This window comes from Oncorhynchus masou, chromosome 5, assembly GCF_036934945.1.
Source record: "Oncorhynchus masou masou isolate Uvic2021 chromosome 5, UVic_Omas_1.1, whole genome shotgun sequence".
Taxonomy (NCBI): Eukaryota; Metazoa; Chordata; class Actinopteri; order Salmoniformes; family Salmonidae; genus Oncorhynchus; species Oncorhynchus masou.
In genome coordinates, this window is record NC_088216.1 from 10959805 (window position 1) to 10974175 (window position 14371).

General features: G+C 47.1%; 1 protein-coding gene across 1 annotated transcript in view; it reads right to left on the reverse strand.

The window, feature by feature from the left end:
* LOC135532910 (proto-oncogene vav-like) overlaps positions 1–14371 on the reverse strand; it is a 70438-nt gene that overhangs the window by 16533 nt on the left and 39534 nt on the right. The window contains 5 exon segments of the mRNA XM_064960345.1: positions 504–613; positions 1338–1473; positions 1891–2063; positions 13905–13973; positions 14113–14208. Coding sequence (XP_064816417.1) covers positions 504–613; positions 1338–1473; positions 1891–2063; positions 13905–13973; positions 14113–14208 — 584 coding nt within the window.

A 14371-nucleotide genomic window follows, 5' to 3' on the forward strand; every position in this document is an offset into this window, starting at 1 on the left:
CAATCCCTCCCTCCATCCTTCCACCAATCCCTCCCTCCCTCCATCCATCCACCAATCCCTCCCTCCCTCCATCCATCCACCAATCCATCCATCCAGCAATCCCTCCCTCCATCCACCAATCCCTCCCTCCCTCCATCCATCCATCAATCCCTCCCTCCATCCTTCCACCAATCCCTCCCTCCCTCCCTCCTTCCACCAATCCCTCCCTCCCTCCATCCATCCACCAATCCCTCCCTCCCTCCATCCATCCACCAATCCCTCCCTCCATCCACCAATCCCTCCCTCCCTCCTTCCACCAATCCCTCCCTCCCTCCCTCCTTCCACCAATCCCTCCCTCCCTCCATCCACCAATCCCTCCCTCCATCCACCAATCCCTCCCTCCTTCCACCAATCCCTCCCTCCCTCCATCCATCCACCAATCCCTCCCTCCATCCCTCCACCAATCCCTCCCTCCATCCACCAATCCCTCCCTCCCTCCATCCATGAACTATTGTATGACTCACAGGGCCATCTCAAACTGCTCCAGCCATTTCTTCTTGAGATCTCTGGTCTTGAAGAAAAGGTCGTATCCTGACTTCCCATAACAGTCTATAAGCAGGAAAAAATGTGACCACTACACACACACACACACACACACACACACACACACACACACACACACACACACACACACACACACACACACACACACACACACACACACACACACACACACACACACACACAGGGTAAGTTTAGTACAAAATGTGGGGAGAGGAGAAGAGAAGACAAGACAAGTGAAGGAGGAGAAGACGAGAAGAGAAGGAAGAGAAGAGGAGGAGAAGACAAGAGAAGGAGGAGAAGACGAGAAGGAAGAGAAGAGGAGGAGTGGAGAAGGAGAAGACAAGACAAGAGAAGGAGGAGAAGACGAGAAGAGAAGGAAGAGAAGAGAAGAGAAGGAGAAGACAAGACAAGAGAAGGAGGAGAAGACGAGAAGGAAGAGCAGAGAAGAAAAGAGAAGAGGAGAAGGAGAAGACAAGAAAAGAGAAGGAGGAGAAGACGAGAAGAGAAGGAAGAGAAGAGGAGGGGAAGAGCAGAGAAGAAGAGGAGGAGAAGAGCAGAGAAGAGAAGAGGAGGAGAAGAAGAGGAGGAGAAGAGCAGAGAAGAAGAGGAGGAGAAGAGCAGAGAAGAGAAGAGGAGGAGAAGAAGAGGAGGAGAAGAGCAGAGAAGAAGAGGAGGAGAAGAGCAGAGAAGAGAAGAGGAGGAGAAGAAGAGGAGGAGAAGAGCAGAGAAGAAGAGGAGGAGAAGAGCAGAGAAGAGAAGAGGAGGAGAAGAAGAGGAGGAGAAGACTAAGCTACCTTCTTGCTGTCCTTCTCCCCGGTGGTCTCATCTCGTAGCTGGTAGTACTGCAGGTCTATAATCTCCTTCAGTTCCATCGTCTCTCCACTCTTCTTCTTACACACTAGCATCGCCTTGTCAAACAGGAACGCATACCTGACACACGCACGCACGCACACACACACACGCACACGCACACACACGCACGCACGCACGCACGCACGCACGCACACACACACACACACACACACACACACACACACACACACACACACACACACACACACACACACACACACACACACACACACACACACACACATACACCGTTGTAAAGCACCAATACAGACCTCACACTCACTCACACGCATACCTGACCCCCCCCCCCACACACACACAGACTAACACATACTGTGATACACACACAGCCCCCCCCTCCACACACACACACTGACACGCAATGTGACCCCCCCCCACACACACACACACTGACACACAATGTGACCCCCCCCCACACACACACAAACACACACTGACACACTATGTGACCCCCCCCCCCACACACACACACACCTGTCCTGTTTGGACTTCTTCTCTGAGGAGCTGATCTTCAGTTCTCCATCTATCTTGGGTCGTCCGTACAGAGCCAGAGACTGAGTCATGTTCTCTATAGACAACTGGAAGGTGGTGATCTGTTTGATGATCTCGTTGTCTCTCTTTACCTCGTTCACACACTGAGCCAGGTCCTGAAACACACACACACACAGGAACTCATGCTTGTCCTGTTAGTATCAGTAAAGTCTGGGAGAGTAACTCATGCTTGTCCTGTTGGTATCAGTAAAGTCTGGGAGAGGAACTCATGCTTGTCCTGTTAGTAAAGTCTGGGAGAGGAACTCATGCTTGTCCTGTTAGTAAAGTCTGGGAGAGGAACTCATGCTTGTCCTGTTAGTAAAGTCTGGGAGAGTAACTCATGCTTGTCCTGTTAGTAAAGTCTGGGAGAGGAACTCATGCTTGTCCTGTTAGTAAAGTCTGGGAGAGGAACTCATGCTTGTCCTGTTGGTAAAGTCTGGGAGAGGAACTCATGCTTGTCCTGTTGGTATCAGTAAAGTCTGGAAGAGGAACTCATGCTTGTCCTGTTAGTATCAGTAAAGTCTGGGAGAGGAACTCATGCTTGTCCTGTTAGTAAAGTCTGGGAGAGGAACTCATGCTTGTCCTGTTGGTAAAGTCTGGGAGAGGAACTCATGCTTGTCCTGTTGGTAAAGTCTGGGAGAGGAACTCATGCTTGTCCTGTTAGTAAAGTCTGGGAGAGGAACTCATGCTTGTCTTGTTGGTATCAGTGAAGTCTGGGAGAGGAACTCATGCTTGTCTTGTTGGTATCAGTAAAGTCTGGGAGAGGAACTCATGCTTGTCCTGTTGGTATCAGTAAAGTCTGGGAGAGGAACTCATGCTTGTCCTGTTAGTATCAGTAAAGTCTGGGAGAGGAACTCATGCTTGTCCTGTTAGTAAAGTCTGGGAGAGGAACTCATGCTTGTCCTGTTAGTAAAGTCTGGGAGAGGAACTCATGCTTGTCCTGTTAGTATCAGTAAAGTCTGGGAGAGGAACTCATGCTTGTCCTGTTGGTATCAGTAAAGTCTGGAAGAGGAACTCATGCTTGTCCTGTTAGTATCAGTGAAGTCTGGGAGAGGAACTCATGCTTGTCCTGTTAGTATCAGTGAAGTCTGGGAGAGGAACTCATGCTTGTCCTGTTAGTAAAGTCTGGGAGAGGAACTCATGCTTGTCCTGTTAGTATCAGTGAAGTCTGGGAGAGGAACTCATGCTTGTCCTGTTAGTATCAGTGAAGTCTGGGAGAGGAACTCATGCTTGTCCTGTTAGTATCAGTGAAGTCTGGGAGAGTAACTCATGCTTGTCCAGTTGGTATCAGTGAAGTCTGGGAGAGGAACTCATGCTTGTCCTGTTAGTATCAGTGAAGTCTGGGAGAGTAACTCATGCTTGTCCTGTTAGTATCAGTAAAGTCTGGGAGAGGAACTCATGCTTGTCCTGTTGGTAAAGTCTGGGAGAGTAACTCATGCTTGTCCTGTTGGTATCAGTAAAGTCTGGGAGAGGAACTCATGCTTGTCCTGTTAGTATCAGTGAAGTCTGGGAGAGTAACTCATGCTTGTCCTGTTGGTATCAGTAAAGTCTGGGAGAGTAACTCATGCTTGTCCAGTTGGTATCAGTGAAGTCTGGGAGAGTAACTCATGCTTGTCCTGTTGGTATCAGTAAAGTCTGGGAGAGTAACTCATGCTTGTCCAGTTGGTATCAGTGAAGTCTGGGAGAGGAACTCATGCTTGTCCTGTTGGTATCAGTAAAGTCTGGGAGAGTAACTCATGCTTGTCCAGTTGGTATCAGTGAAGTCTGGGAGAGTAACTCATGCTTGTCCAGTTGGTATCAGTGAAGTCTGGGAGAGTAACTCATGCTTGTCCTGTTGGTATCAGTAAAGTCTGGGAGAGGAACTCATGGTTGTCCTGTTGGTATCAGTAAAGTCTGGGAGAGGAACTCATGCTTGTCCTGTTGGTATCAGTGAAGTCTGGGAGAGGAACTCATGCTTGTCCTGTTGGTATCAGTAAAGTCTGGGAGAGGAACTCATGCTTGTCCTGTTGGTATCAGTAAAGTCTGGGAGAGGAACTCATGCTTGTCCTGTTGGTATCAGTAAAGTCTGGGAGAGGAACTCATGCTTGTCCTGTTGGTATCAGTAAAGTCTGGGAGAGGAACTCATGCTTGTCCTGTTAGTATCAGTGAAGTCTGGGAGAGGAACTCATGCTTGTCCTGTTAGTAAAGTCTGGGAGAGGAACTCATGCTTGTCCTGTTGGTAAAGTCTGGGAGAGGAACTCATGCTTGTCCTGTTGGTATCAGTAAAGTCTGGAAGAGGAACTCATGCTTGTCCTGTTAGTATCAGTAAAGTCTGGGAGAGGAACTCATGCTTGTCCTGTTAGTAAAGTCTGGGAGAGGAACTCATGCTTGTCCTGTTGGTAAAGTCTGGGAGAGGAACTCATGCTTGTCCTGTTGGTAAAGTCTGGGAGAGGAACTCATGCTTGTCCTGTTAGTAAAGTCTGGGAGAGGAACTCATGCTTGTCTTGTTGGTATCAGTGAAGTCTGGGAGAGGAACTCATGCTTGTCTTGTTGGTATCAGTAAAGTCTGGGAGAGGAACTCATGCTTGTCCTGTTGGTATCAGTAAAGTCTGGGAGAGGAACTCATGCTTGTCCTGTTAGTATCAGTGAAGTCTGGGAGAGGAACTCATGCTTGTCCTGTTAGTATCAGTGAAGTCTGGGAGAGGAACTCATGCTTGTCCTGTTAGTATCAGTGAAGTCTGGGAGAGTAACTCATGCTTGTCCAGTTGGTATCAGTGAAGTCTGGGAGAGGAACTCATGCTTGTCCTGTTAGTATCAGTGAAGTCTGGGAGAGTAACTCATGCTTGTCCTGTTAGTATCAGTAAAGTCTGGGAGAGGAACTCATGCTTGTCCTGTTGGTAAAGTCTGGGAGAGTAACTCATGCTTGTCCTGTTGGTATCAGTAAAGTCTGGGAGAGGAACTCATGCTTGTCCTGTTAGTATCAGTGAAGTCTGGGAGAGTAACTCATGCTTGTCCTGTTGGTATCAGTAAAGTCTGGGAGAGTAACTCATGCTTGTCCAGTTGGTATCAGTGAAGTCTGGGAGAGTAACTCATGCTTGTCCTGTTGGTATCAGTAAAGTCTGGGAGAGTAACTCATGCTTGTCCAGTTGGTATCAGTGAAGTCTGGGAGAGGAACTCATGCTTGTCCTGTTGGTATCAGTAAAGTCTGGGAGAGTAACTCATGCTTGTCCAGTTGGTATCAGTGAAGTCTGGGAGAGTAACTCATGCTTGTCCAGTTGGTATCAGTGAAGTCTGGGAGAGTAACTCATGCTTGTCCTGTTGGTATCAGTAAAGTCTGGGAGAGGAACTCATGGTTGTCCTGTTGGTATCAGTAAAGTCTGGGAGAGGAACTCATGCTTGTCCTGTTGGTATCAGTGAAGTCTGGGAGAGGAACTCATGCTTGTCCTGTTGGTATCAGTAAAGTCTGGGAGAGGAACTCATGCTTGTCCTGTTGGTATCAGTAAAGTCTGGGAGAGGAACTCATGCTTGTCCTGTTGGTATCAGTAAAGTCTGGGAGAGGAACTCATGCTTGTCCTGTTGGTATCAGTAAAGTCTGGGAGAGGAACTCATGCTTGTCCTGTTAGTATCAGTAAAGTCTGGGAGAGGAACTCATGCTTGTCCTGTTGGCATCAGTAAAGTCTGGGAGAGGAACTCATGCTTGTCCTGTTAGTATCAGTGAAGTCTGGGAGAGGAACTCATGCTTGTCCTGTTGGTATCAGTAAAGTCTGGGAGAGGAACTCATGCTTGTCCTGTTAGTATCAGTGAAGTCTGGGAGAGGAACTCATGCTTGTCCTGTTAGTAAAGTCTGGGAGAGGAACTCATGCTTGTCCTGTTAGTAAAGTCTGGGAGAGGACTCATGCTTGTCCTGTTGGAATCAGTAAAGTCTGGAAGAGTAACTCATGCTTGTCCTGTTGGTATCAGTAAAGTCTGGGAGAGGAACTCATGCTTGTCCTGTTGGTAAAGTCTGGGAGAGGAACTCATGCTTGTCCTGTTAGTATCAGTAAAGTCTGGGAGAGGAACTCATTCTTGTCCTGTTGGTAAAGTCTGGGAGAGGAACTCATGCTTGTCCTGTTGGTATCAGTAAAGTCTGGGAGAGGAACTCATGCTTGTCCTGTTGGTATCAGTAAAGTCTGGGAGAGGAAATCATGCTTGTCCTGTTAGTATCAGTAAAGTCTGGGAGAGGAACTCATGCTTGTCCTGTTAGTATCAGTAAAGTCTGGGAGAGGAACTCATGCTTGTCCTGTTAGTATCAGTAAAGTCTGGGAGAGGAACTCATGCTTGTCCTGTTAGGAAAGTCTGGGAGAGGAACTCATGCTTGTCCTGTTGGTATCAGTAAAGTCTGGGAGAGTAACTCATGCTTGTCCTGTTGGTATCAGTAAAGTCTGGGAGAGTAACTCATGCTTGTCCTGTTAGTAAAGTCTGGGAGAGGAACTCATGCTTGTCCTGTTAGTATCAGTAAAGTCTGGGAGAGGACCTCATGCTTGTCCTGTTAGTATCAGTAAAGTCTGGGAGAGGAACTCATGCTTGTCCTGTTGGAATCAGTAAAGTCTGGGAGAGTAACTCATGCTTGTCCTGTTGGTATCAGTAAAGTCTGGGAGAGGAACTCATGCTTGTCTTGTTGGTATCAGTAAAGTCTGGGAGAGGAACTCATGCTTGTCCTGTTGGAATCAGTAAAGTCTGGGAGAGTAACTCATGCTTGTCCTGTTGGTATCAGTAAAGTCTGGGAGAGGAACTCATGCTTGTCTTGTTGGTATCAGTAAAGTCTGGGAGAGGAACTCATGCTTGTCCTGTTAGTAAAGTCTGGGAGAGTAACTCATGCTTGTCCTGTTAGTAAAGTCTGGAAGAGGAACTCATGCTTGTCCTGTTAGTAAAGTCTGGGAGAGGAACTCATGCTTGTCCTGTTAGTAAAGTCTGGGAGAGGAACTCATGCTTGTCCTGTTAGTAAAGTCTGGGAGAGGAACTCATGCTTGTCCTGTTGGTATCAGTAAAGTCTGGGAGAGGAACTCATGCTTGTCCTGTTGGTATCAGTAAAGTCTGGGAGAGGAACTCATGCTTGTCCTGTTAGTATCAGTAAAGTCTGGGAGAGGAACTCATGCTTGTCATGTTAGTATCAGTGAAGTCTGGGAGAGTAACTCATGCTTGTCCTGTTGGTATCAGTAAAGTCTGGGAGAGGACCTCATGCTTGTCCTGTTAGTAAAGTCTGGGAGAGGAACTCATGCTTGTCTTGTTGGTATCAGTAAAGTCTGGGAGAGGAACTCATGCTTGTCCTGTTGGAATCAGTAAAGTCTGGGAGAGGAACTCATGCTTGTCCTGTTGGTATCAGTAAAGTCTGGGAGAGGAACTCATGCTTGTCCTGTTAGTATCAGTAAAGTCTGGGAGAGGAACTCATGCTTGTCCTGTTAGTATCAGTGAAGTCTGGGAGAGTAACTCATGCTTGTCCTGTTGGTATCAGTAAAGTCTGGGAGAGGAACTCATGCTTGTCCTGTTAGTAAAGTCTGGGAGAGGAACTCATGCTTGTCTTGTTGGTATCAGTAAAGTCTGGGAGAGGAACTCATGCTTGTCCTGTTGGAATCAGTAAAGTCTGGGAGAGGAACTCATGCTTGTCCTGATAGTATCAGTGAAGTCTGGGAGAGTAACTCATGCTTGTCCTGTTGGTATCAGTAAAGTCTGGGAGAGGAACTCATGCTTGTCCTGTTAGTAAAGTCTGGGAGAGGAACTCATGCTTGTCCTGTTAGTAAAGTCTGGGAGAGTAACTCATGCTTGTCCTGTTAGTATCAGTGAAGTCTGGGAGAGGAACTCATGCTTGTCCTGTTAGTAACGTCTGGGAGAGGAACTCATGCTTGTCCTGTTAGTATCAGTGAAGTCTGGGAGAGGAACTCATGCTTGTCCTGTTAGTATCAGTAAAGTCTGGGAGAGGAACTCATGCTTGTCCTCTTAGTGTCAGTGAAGTCTGGGAGAGGAACTCATGCTTGTCCTGTTAGTGTTAGTAAAGTCTGGGAGAGGAACTCATGCTTGTCCTGTTGGTATCAGTAAAGTCTGGGAGAGGAACTCATGCTTGTCCTGTTAGTAAAGTCTGGGAGAGGAACTCATGCTTGTCCTGTTAGTAAAGTCTGGGAGAGGAACTCATGCTTGTCCTGTTAGTATCAGTAAAGTCTGGGAGAGGAACTCATGCTTGTCCTGTTGGTATCAGTAAAGTCTGGGAGAGGAACTCATGCTTGTCCTGTTAGTATCAGTAAAGTCTGGGAGAGGAACTCATGCTTGTCCTGTTGGTATCAGTAAAGTCTGGGAGAGGAACTCATGCTTGTCCTGTTGGTATCAGTGAAGTCTGGGAGAGGAACTCATGCTTGTCCTGTTAGTAAAGTCTGGGAGAGTAACTCATGCTTGTCCTGTTAGTAAAGTCTGGGAGAGGAACTCATGCTTGTCCTGTTAGTAAAGTCTGGGAGAGGACCTCATGCTTGTCCTGTTAGTATCAGTAAAGTCTGGGAGAGGAACTCATGCTTGTCCTGTTAGTAAAGTCTGGGAGAGTAACACATGCTTGTCCTGTTGGTAAAGTCTGGAAGAGGAACTCATGCTTGTCCTGTTAGTAAAGTCTGGGAGAGGAACTCATGCTTGTCCTGTTAGTATCAGTAAAGTCTGGGAGAGGAACTCATGCTTGTCCTGTTAGTAAAGTCTGGGAGAGGAACTCATGCTTGTCCTGTTAGTATCAGTGAAGTCTGGGAGAGGAACTCATGCTTGTCCTGTTAGTAAAGTCTGGGAGAGGAACTCATGCTTGTCCTGTTAGTATCAGTAAAGTCTGGGAGAGGAACTCATGCTTGTCCTGTTGGTATCAGTAAAGTCTGGGAGAGGAACTCATGCTTGTCCTGTTAGTAAAGTCTGGGAGAGGAACTCATGCTTGTCCTGTTAGTATCAGTGAAGTCTGGGAGAGTAACTCATGCTTGTCCTGTTAGTGAAGCCTGGAAGAGGAACTCATGCTTGTCCTGTTAGTATCAGTAAAGTCTGGGAGAGTAACTCATGCTTGTCCTGTTAGTATCAGTGAAGTCTGGGAGAGGAACTCATGCTTGTCCTGTTAGTGAAGCCTGGAAGAGGAACTCATGCTTGTCCTGTTAGTATCAGTAAAGTCTGGGAGAGGAACTCATGCTTGTCCTGTTGGTATCAGTAAAGTCTGGGAGAGGAACTCATGCTTGTCCTGTTGGTATCAGTAAAGTCTGGGAGAGGAACTCATGCTTGTCCTGTTGATATCAGTAAAGTCTGGGAGAGGAACTCATGCTTGTCCTGTTAGTATCAGTAAAGTCTGGGAGAGGGACTCATGCTTGTCCTGTTGGTATCAGTGAAGTCTGGGAGAGGAACTCATGCTTGTCATGTTAGTGAAGCCTGGAAGAGGAACTCATGCTTGTCCTGTTAGTATCAGTAAAGTCTGGGAGAGGAACTCATGCTTGTCCTGTTGGTATTAGTAAAGTCTGGGAGAGGAACTCATGCTTGTCCTGTTAGTATCAGTAAAGTCTGGGAGAGGAACTCATGCTTGTCCTGTTGGTATCAGTAAAGTCTGGGAGAGGAACTCATGCTTGTCCTGTTAGTAAAGTCTGGGAGAGGAACTCATGCTTGTCCTGTTAGTAAAGTCTGGGAGAGGAACTCATGCTTGTCCTGTTAGTAAAGTCTGGGAGAGGAACTCATGCTTGTCCTGTTAGTAAAGTCTGGGAGAGGAACTCATGCTTGTCCTGTTAGTATCAGTAAAGTCTGGGAGAGGAACTCATGCTTGTCCTGTTGGTATCAGTAAAGTCTGGGAGAGGAACTCATGCTTGTCCTGTTGGTATCAGTGAAGTCTGGGAGAGGAACTCATGCTTGTCCTGTTAGTAAAGTCTGGGAGAGTAACTCATGCTTGTCCTGTTAGTAAAGTCTGGGAGAGGAACTCATGCTTGTCCTGTTAGTAAAGTCTGGGAGAGGACCTCATGCTTGTCCTGTTAGTATCAGTAAAGTCTGGGAGAGGAACTCATGCTTGTCCTGTTAGTAAAGTCTGGGAGAGGAACTCATGCTTGTCCTGTTAGTATCAGTGAAGTCTGGGAGAGGAACTCATGCTTGTCCTGTTAGTAAAGTCTGGGAGAGGAACTCATGCTTGTCCTGTTAGTATCAGTAAAGTCTGGGAGAGGAACTCATGCTTGTCCTGTTGGTATCAGTAAAGTCTGGGAGAGGAACTCATGCTTGTCCTGTTAGTAAAGTCTGGGAGAGGAACTCATGCTTGTCCTGTTAGTATCAGTGAAGTCTGGGAGAGTAACTCATGCTTGTCCTGTTAGTGAAGCCTGGAAGAGGAACTCATGCTTGTCCTGTTAGTATCAGTAAAGTCTGGGAGAGTAACTCATGCTTGTCCTGTTAGTATCAGTGAAGTCTGGGAGAGGAACTCATGCTTGTCCTGTTAGTGAAGCCTGGAAGAGGAACTCATGCTTGTCCTGTTAGTATCAGTAAAGTCTGGGAGAGTACCTCATGCTTGTCCTGTTGGTATCAGTAAAGTCTGGGAGAGGAACTCATGCTTGTCCTGTTAGTATCAGTAAAGTCTGGGAGAGGGACTCATGCTTGTCCTGTTGGTATCAGTAAAGTCTGGGAGAGGAACTCATGCTTGTCCTGTTGGTATCAGTAAAGTCTGGGAGAAGAACTCATGCTTGTCCTGTTGGTAAAGTCTGGGAGAGGAACTCATGCTTGTCCTGTTGGTAAAGTCTGGGAGAAGAACTCATGCTTGTCCTGTTGGTATCAGTAAAGTCTGGGAGAGTAACTCATGCTTGTCCTGTTGGTATCAGTGAAGTCTGGGAGAGGAACTCATGCTTGTCCTGTTGGTATCAGTAAAGTCTGGGAGAGTAACTCATGCTTGTCCTGTTAGTAAAGTCTGGGAGAGGAACTCATGCTTGTCCTGTTGGTATCAGTGAAGTCTGGGAGAGGAACTCATGCTTGTCCTGTTGGTATCAGTAAAGTCTGGGAGAGTAACTCATGCTTGTCCTGTTAGTAAAGTCTGGGAGAGGAACTCATGCTTGTCCTGTTAGTATCAGTAAAGTCTGGGAGAGGAACTCATGCTTGTCCTGTTGGAATCAGTAAAGTCTGGAAGAGTAACTCATGCTTGTCCTGTTGGTATCAGTAAAGTCTGGGAGAGGAACTCATGCTTGTCCTGTTAGTATCAGTAAAGTCTGGGAGAGGAACTCATGCTTGTCCTGTTGGTAAAGTCTGGGAGAGGAACTCATGCTTGTCCTGTTGGTAAAGTCTGGAAGAGGAACTCATGCTTGTCCTGTTAGTAAAGTCTGGAAGAGGAACTCATGCTTGTCCTGTTAGGAAAGTCTGGGAGAGGAACTCATGCTTGTCCTGTTGGAATCAGTAAAGTCTGGGAGAGGAACTCATGCTTGTCCTGTTGGTATCAGTGAAGTCTGGGAGAGGAACTCATGCTTGTCCTGTTGGAATCAGTAAAGTCTGGGAGAGTAACTCATGCTTGTCCTGTTGGTATCAGTAAAGTCTGGGAGAGGAACTCATGCTTGTCCTGTTGGTATCAGTAAAGTCTGGGAGAGTAACTCATGCTTGTCCTGTTGGTATCAGTAAAGTCTGGGAGAGGAACTCATGCTTGTCCTGTTAGTAAAGTCTGGGAGAGGAACTCATGCTTGTCCTGTTAGTATCAGTAAAGTCTGGGAGAGGAACTCATGCTTGTCCTGTTAGTATCAGTAAAGTCTGGGAGAGGAACTCATGCTTGTCCTGTTGGAATCAGTAAAGTCTGGGAGAGTAACTCATGCTTGTCCTGTTGGTATCAGTAAAGTCTGGGAGAGGAACTCATGCTTGTCTTGTTGGTATCAGTAAAGTCTGGGAGAGGAACTCATGCTTGTCCTGTTAGTAAAGTCTGGGAGAGGAACTCATGCTTGTCCTGTTAGTATCAGTAAAGTCTGGGAGAGGAACTCATGCTTGTCTTGTTGGTATCAGTAAAGTCTGGGAGAGGAACTCATGCTTGTCCTGTTAGTAAAGTCTGGGAGAGGAACTCATGCTTGTCCTGTTGGTATCAGTAAAGTCTGGGAGAGGAACTCATGCTTGTCCTGTTGGTATCAGTAAAGTCTGGGAGAGGAACTCATGCTTGTCCTGTTGGTATCAGTAAAGTCTGGGAGAGTAACTCATGCTTGTCCTGTTGGTATCAGTGAAGTCTGGAAGAGGAACTCATGCTTGTCCTGTTAGTAAAGTCTGGAAGAGGAACTCATGCTTGTCCTGTTAGTAAAGTCTGGGAGAGGAACTCATGCTTGTCCTGTTGGTAAAGTCTGGGAGAGTAACTCATGCTTGTCCTGTTAGTAAAGTCTGGGAGAGGAACTCATGCTTGTCCTGTTAGTATCAGTAAAGTCTGGGAGAGGAACTCATGCTTGTCCTGTTAGTATCAGTAAAGTCTGGTAGAGGAACTCATGCTTGTCCTGTTAGTATCAGTAAAGTCTGGGAGAGGAACTCATGCTTGTCCTGTTGGTAAAGTCTGGGAGAGGAACTCATGCTTGTCCTGTTGGAATCAGTAAAGTCTGGGAGAGTAACTCATGCTTGTCCTGTTGGTATCAGTAAAGTCTGGGAGAGGAACTCATGCTTGTCCTGTTAGTAAAGTCTGGGAGAGGAACTCATGCTTGTCCTGTTGGTATCAGTGAAGTCTGGGAGAGGAACTCATGCTTGTCCTGTTAGTAAAGTCTGGGAGAGGAACTCATGCTTGTCCTGTTAGTAAAGTCTGGGAGAGGAACTCATGCTTGTCCTGTTAGTATCAGTAAAGTCTGGAAGAGGAACTCATGCTTGTCCTGTTGGTATCAGTGAAGTCTGGAAGAGGAACTCATGCTTGTCCTGTTGGTATCAGTGAAGTCTGGGAGAGGAACTCATGCTTGTCCTGTTAGTAAAGTCTGGGAGAGGAACTCATGCTTGTCCTGTTAGTAAAGTCTGGGAGAGGAACTCATGCTTGTCCTGTTAGTAAAGTCTGGGAGAGGAACTCATGCTTGTCCTGTTAGTAAAGTCTGGGAGAGGAACTCATGCTTGTCCTGTTAGTAAAGTCTGGAAGAGGAACTCATGCTTGTCCTGTTGGTATCAGTAAAGTCTGGGAGAGGAACTCATGCTTGTCCTGTTAGTATCAGTAAAGTCTGGGAGAGGGACTCATGCTTGTCCTGTTGGTATCAGTAAAGTCTGGGAGAGGAACTCATGCTTGTCCTGTTGGTATCAGTAAAGTCTGGGAGAGTAACTCATGCTTGTCCTGTTAGTATCAGTGAAGTCTGGGAGAGGAACTCATGCTTGTCCTGTTAGTAAAGTCTGGAAGAGGAACTCATGCTTGTCCTGTTAGTATCAGTAAAGTCTGGGAGAGTAACTCATGCTTGTCCTGTTAGTATCAGTGAAGTCTGGGAGAGGAACTCATGCTTGTCCTGTTAGTATCAGTGAAGTCTGGGAGAGGAACTCATGCTTGTCCTGTTAGTATCAGTAAAGTCTGGGAGAGGAACTCATGCTTGTCCTGTTAGTATCAGTAAAGTCTGGGAGAGGAACTCATGCTTGTCCTGTTGGAATCAGTAAAGTCTGGGAGAGTAACTCATGCTTGTCCTGTTGGTATCAGTAAAGTCTGGGAGAGGAACTCATGCTTGTCTTGTTGGTATCAGTAAAGTCTGGGAGAGGAACTCATGCTTGTCCTGTTGGTATCAGTAAAGTCTGGAAGAGGAACTCATGCTTGTCCTGTTAGTAAAGTCTGGGAGAGGAACTCATGCTTGTCCTGTTGGAATCAGTAAAGTCTGGGAGAGTAACTCATGTTTGTCCTGTTGGTATCAGTGAAGTCTGGGAGAGGAACTCATGCTTGTCCTGTTGGTATCAGTAAAGTCTGGGAGAGGAACTCATGCTTGTCCTGTTGGTATCAGTAAAGTCTGGGAGAGGAACTCATGCTTGTCTTGTTGGTATCAGTGAAGCCTGGAAGAGGAAGGTCAACTCACTCTCATGGCGTCTAGAGCCGTCCGAAGGTTTTCTTTCTCTGTATTGCTGGAGGTGTGTTTCACCAGCTCCTGGTAATCACATTACACTATTAACACTGATGCATTTAAGCCACCCACACACGCACGCACGCACGCACACACACACACACACACACACACACACACACACACACACACACACACACACACACACACACACACTGTGTACCTGGAGCAGTAGGTGGTATTTGAGGACTCTCTGCATGGGAACCATGAGTAGATCACGCAGAGAGAACCTGCCACTGTTAGCCCTCTTAGAGCACTCCTGGGGAGGGGAGGGGAGGGGGAGGAGAGGGGGAGGGGGAGGGGAGGGGAGGGAGGGGGAGGGAAGGGGGGGGGAGGAGAGGAGAGGAGAGGAGAGGGGAGGGGAGGGGAGGGGAGGGGAGGGGAGGGAGGAGGGGGAGGGGAGGGGGAGGGGAGGGAGGGGA